At 60.1% G+C, this 4,423-nt stretch overlaps 1 protein-coding gene across 1 annotated transcript; it reads left to right on the forward strand.

Moving 5' to 3' along the window:
- Positions 1-238: 238 nt before the first annotated feature.
- Positions 239-4,414, forward strand: LOC104527315 (cell surface glycoprotein MUC18-like; the record flags this gene model as incomplete). Its single annotated transcript, XM_029085704.1, is given in 14 exon segments — positions 239-346; positions 457-667; positions 771-863; positions 951-1,025; positions 1,222-1,305; positions 1,308-1,394; positions 1,482-1,609; positions 1,773-1,935; positions 2,025-2,146; positions 2,448-2,586; positions 2,701-2,822; positions 2,900-3,035; positions 3,732-3,873; positions 4,323-4,414. Coding segments are annotated over 14 exon segments (1,696 nt in total), but the record flags the coding sequence as incomplete, so codon positions are not given.
- Between the last annotated feature and the right edge of the window lie 9 nt (positions 4,415-4,423).

The following is a 4,423-nucleotide window of genomic DNA, read 5'->3' on the forward strand; positions in this document are numbered from 1 at the left end:
GAACAGGGTCGGTGGCCTGAGCTCTGTGGACGCAGAAGGCAGCATGGTGGCAGGAGGGGAGCCGTGGGCCACATGGTGTCTGGGGGATGCTGGCACAGGACACGGCCCCACACTCTTCAGGGGACAGAGATGGGGACAAGCCTGGGCTCAGCTCCCTTGCTGGCTCAGACACAGGGGCTTCCCCATGTTTCCCACCCCTGATGGGCTCTGTCCCACAGCTGCAGCCAGCAAGCTGGAGGTCTCCATGCCAGCAGTGGTTGAAGTGGAGAGCGGGGGCACGGCCAGGATCGAGTGCAACTTCTACATCCCTGGAAATGGTTCCTACACCTACATCAACTGGTTCTATGTGAGTGCTGACCTGTAAGAGGAGCGGTGGGCAGTGGGCTGGGGTGGCAGCTAGCCTGGGGCTTTCTCCCAGGCTCCTCGTCAGCCCAGCCTCGGTCTCTCACCTTGCAGATTGACCGTAACCACCGGGTGAGGCTGTGCCACATCACAGGTAGTGAGATCCTGGAGGAGAACACGGACTACAAGGGGCGGCTGTTGGTGGGGGAGGACAAGGCCCTCTCCATCAGCAGGGTGACAGTGCAGGATGCCAGGACCTTCGTGTGCCAGGTTGGAGCAGGCAGCCATGGCATGGGCGAGAACCGCACTGAGCTCCACATCTACAGTGAGTGATGGGGCACAAGAGCAGCACAGCCATGCATCTGCTCTGTGGGGCCAGTGGGGGATCCCATCCTTCCTGATACATGTGGGATGGCTTCTCTTTTCAGAGTTCCCCGAGGCTCCTGAGATCACGGCCAGCTCAGCAGGCATCTCCGTGCAGAGCAGTGGCATCTCGCAGGTGAGGAGAGGCCCCACCGCAGGTGGGGGAGGCTCTCAGCTGTGTCAGGCTCCCCTCTCCCCATGAGGACACCCCGTGCTCAAGGCTCTCTCTGCTGCCAAAAAAAAAGTTAGCAGTAATGCCTTTCCCCCCCCCAACATCGCGTGGCACAAGAACGGGGAGCAGCTGCAGCCAGAAGAGAAGAGTGAGTTGGATGAGAATGGGATGGGGATGGGGAACCAAACCTGCCTACTTAGGAGAGGGGCTGGGGTACTTGTGCTATCTGGGGCCTCATCAGCTGGGGACTGGCAGCCCATGGCCACCCAAAGGAGCCCCATGCTCCCAAGGGAGCCCTCCATGGCCTCCCCATGGGCTGGGAACAGTGGTTGTGTCCCCTGCAGCGGTGAAGATCCTGGGCACGCTGACCCGTGAGTCAAGCGGGCTGTACACGGTGAGCAGCACCCTCTTTGCCCAAGTAACCCGGGAGAAAACTTCTACCACTGCACTGTGCACTACTGGCTGCGGGGACAGAGGCGTGCCGTGGAGTCACAGCGAGTCAACGTCACTGTCTTCTGTGAGTCAGGGGCTGGGGGCTGTGCCTGCTGCCCGGTGCTGCCTGGCAGGGCCCAGCACCCACCTTCCCTGCTCCCGCCTCCCCCAGACCCTGCACAGCACGTGAAGCTGCAGGTCGTGCCGTCCTCGACGCTGGTGAAGGAAGGGGATGATGTGAAGCTGGTCTGTGAGGCTGATGGGAACCCAGCACCTGTCTTCACCTTCTATAAGAGAGAGGTGAGGCCAGAGGGGACCTGGGTACCTCTCCCTTGGCACACATCTTGTGTCCTGGCTGCTCCTTGTTCCCTGCCTGAAGGGCCCTGGGGAGTGGGCTGCAGGGGCTGGGATGGAGGGTGCCTGTGTAGGGCTAAGGGCTCTGCTTTCTCCCCACTGCCTGCAGCCGGATGACAGCTGGGAGGACCTGACATCACTGGCAGACACCAACAGTGGGGTGCTGAACCTGCACGATGTGACTAAGAGCAGCAGTGGCTTATACAGATGCCAGACTCTGGACTTGGATGATATGGGACAGCTGGAGAAGGATGTGGAGCTTGTTGTGAACTGTAAGGCGGGGGGATGGGACCCTGCACACCTTGTGGTGGGTGCCCCGTCCCTCCTGCTCACCCTGCCCTGGTCTCTGTCCCTCTCCTAGACATTGAAGGGGTCCATGTGAAGATGGAGCCATCCTCTCCCCTTCAGGAAGGGGACAGTGTGAGGCTGAGCTGCGATGCCCACAGCCCTGTGGCCCTGGACTACCAGTGGAGGGATGAGAAGGTGAGCAGGCATTTGGGTATTGTCACGCTCAGGCTCGACAAGCCTGGGCTTTGCAGGAAACTGGGCAGAGTCAGGAGCCTGCTCCATCTCTCCTGAGAGAGGACAGGGGTAGGATTCTCCCTTGCATGGACCTGCATTGTCCATCTCTCCACGTCCAGAGAGGTCCTGTGCTTGCATGCTCCCTCACTGGGTGTAGGAGGGAGGCCTGATCCCCTTAGGGACAGCTGCAGAGCCTGGGGAGCTGGGTGCAGAAGGGCCTGGTGCTGAGGGCTCATTGCTGGGGGACATCCCTTCCCAACAGGGCAGGAAGGTCGCAGAAGGGAACCAGCTCTTTCTCAGCAACCTCACCTTCGAAACCTCCAGCAACTTCAGCTGCAAGGTCATCGCACCAAGCGTGCCGGGACTGGAGCAGAGCAAGCAGGTGGCTGTGGCTGTTCAGGGTAAGAACCAGCATGTGAGTGGGCATGCCACCCTGCCAGGGTGAGCCCCATCCACACAGCATCAGCCCTGTTCCCCCCTGAGAGCCATGGGTGCTTGATGTGCCCTCCCCACAGGGAAGCCGCGGATCGTCTCCATCAGCTCCCCGCTGTATGTGCGGCAGGACGAGGTGGTGAACCTGACCTGCAAGGCCATCGCTTTCCCCAGACCCTCTGTCCACTGGAATGTCAACGGGACGGTGAGAGCTGGGCAGAGTGCTAGGTCCAGGCTGTGGTCTCTCAGTGCCTTGGGCACTGAATCCTTCCCCCCTTGCAGGCTCACGAGTACATGGACAATCAGCACATCGCCAGCAACCTGACGGTGCGCGTGAACCACGACCTGCTGCGGGCAGGAGCCATGTGCAGGGTCTCCAACTCACTGGGTGTCAGCGAGAAGCACATCCAGCTGCTCGGTGAGTCTCAGGCACTGCCCTCTGCCCTGGGAACCCAGGGAGGTGTTAGTCCCTCTCGTACAGGCACCGTGGTGCTGTGGCGTGGCTGAGCTCTTCCTGCTCTCAGTGGAGTCCATCAGAAAAGGTCAGTTTCCACACGGCGCTGGGTGCCTCATCCCTCAGCCCAAGCTCTGGCAGGAGCATGCCACCGACGGGAGTCATGCTTACCTCTGGTCTGGGGAGGGAGCCTTAGCTGCTGGCTCTGGCACCGCATCTGTCACTGCTCCTCTCTCCCTGCCAAGCCACGAGGGAAGGAGGCTGTGTCCCCACCTGCTTCTGCAGCACTATGAAAGCTGCCTGCTTGTCCTCAGCCTCTAGCCCAGCAAGGCCATCTAGTGCAGCTTCCTGCACTAGGAAGCAAAGGGGTGGCCTGGTATCTTTCAGGGAAGGAACCCTGTAAGCCATCCTCCTGTGGCATGCAGGGGCATGGCAGCCAGAAACAGAACACAAAGTGTACTCATACAGAAACTGCCCTCAGGGAGCGTTTTTGTACTGATGTCTGCATGCTGCAGGGAGCTGGAGAAGCACCAGGAACCGAAGTCCTCATGGTGCTTTCTTGTGGGAAGGGGTCCTTTCCTTGCCCCCAATGTGAATGCAGAAGCTGGAGTGCATCAGGGTGGGACTGGCATTAACTTCTTCCTCTCCTGTTGTGTTTAGATCAAAAGACACCAGAGAGCAAAGGGGTGATCATTGTGGCAATCATCGTCTCCATCCTCGTGGTGGCTGTGCTGGGGTCTGTCATCTACTTCCTGCACAAGAAAGGCAAGATCCCGTGTGGCCGTACTGGGAAACAGGACATGTAAGCATTGCCACCCGCCCTCCCAGAGAGCCCTTGGGGCCAGAGGTGCTTGCTGTCACTCATGCTTCCCATCTCATTGCACCAGCCGCTCCCTGCCCAACGCGGAGGGAGGCAATAGTGCAGCCTCGGGGTGCACCACGCTGGGGTCTCGGCAGCGCTTCCAGCTTCCCACAGCCTGGGGCCCGCACTGCTCTCCCTGTCCACGCAGGGAGGTGATGAGGAGGACAGCAGAGTGATAGAGCAGCAAAGAGACCCCTCCCCAGGGAGGGGCTGGGCAGCCCAAACCTTTCTCTGAGCTGGAGCCTCTTTCACCCCAGCCTTCCTCACTTCCAACCCCACTTCCAGAGCATCCCCTGAGATGGAGCTCCAGGGCTTGGCCTCGCTCAAGCGGCCGTGTGCCCTCTCTGGTATCACAAACATGTCTCAAAATTGTCACCTCCCTCCCCTAGCACAAAGCCAGAGGCACGTAAAGACAAGATTGTAGTTGAAGTTAAGTCAGATAAACTTTCCGAAGAGGCGGGGCTCCTGCAGGGGGCCACCAGCGGGAAGA

Source organism: Antrostomus carolinensis, unplaced genomic scaffold, assembly GCF_000700745.2.
Source record: "Antrostomus carolinensis isolate BGI_N321 unplaced genomic scaffold, ASM70074v2 scaffold38716, whole genome shotgun sequence".
NCBI classification, from domain to species: domain Eukaryota; kingdom Metazoa; phylum Chordata; class Aves; order Caprimulgiformes; family Caprimulgidae; genus Antrostomus; species Antrostomus carolinensis.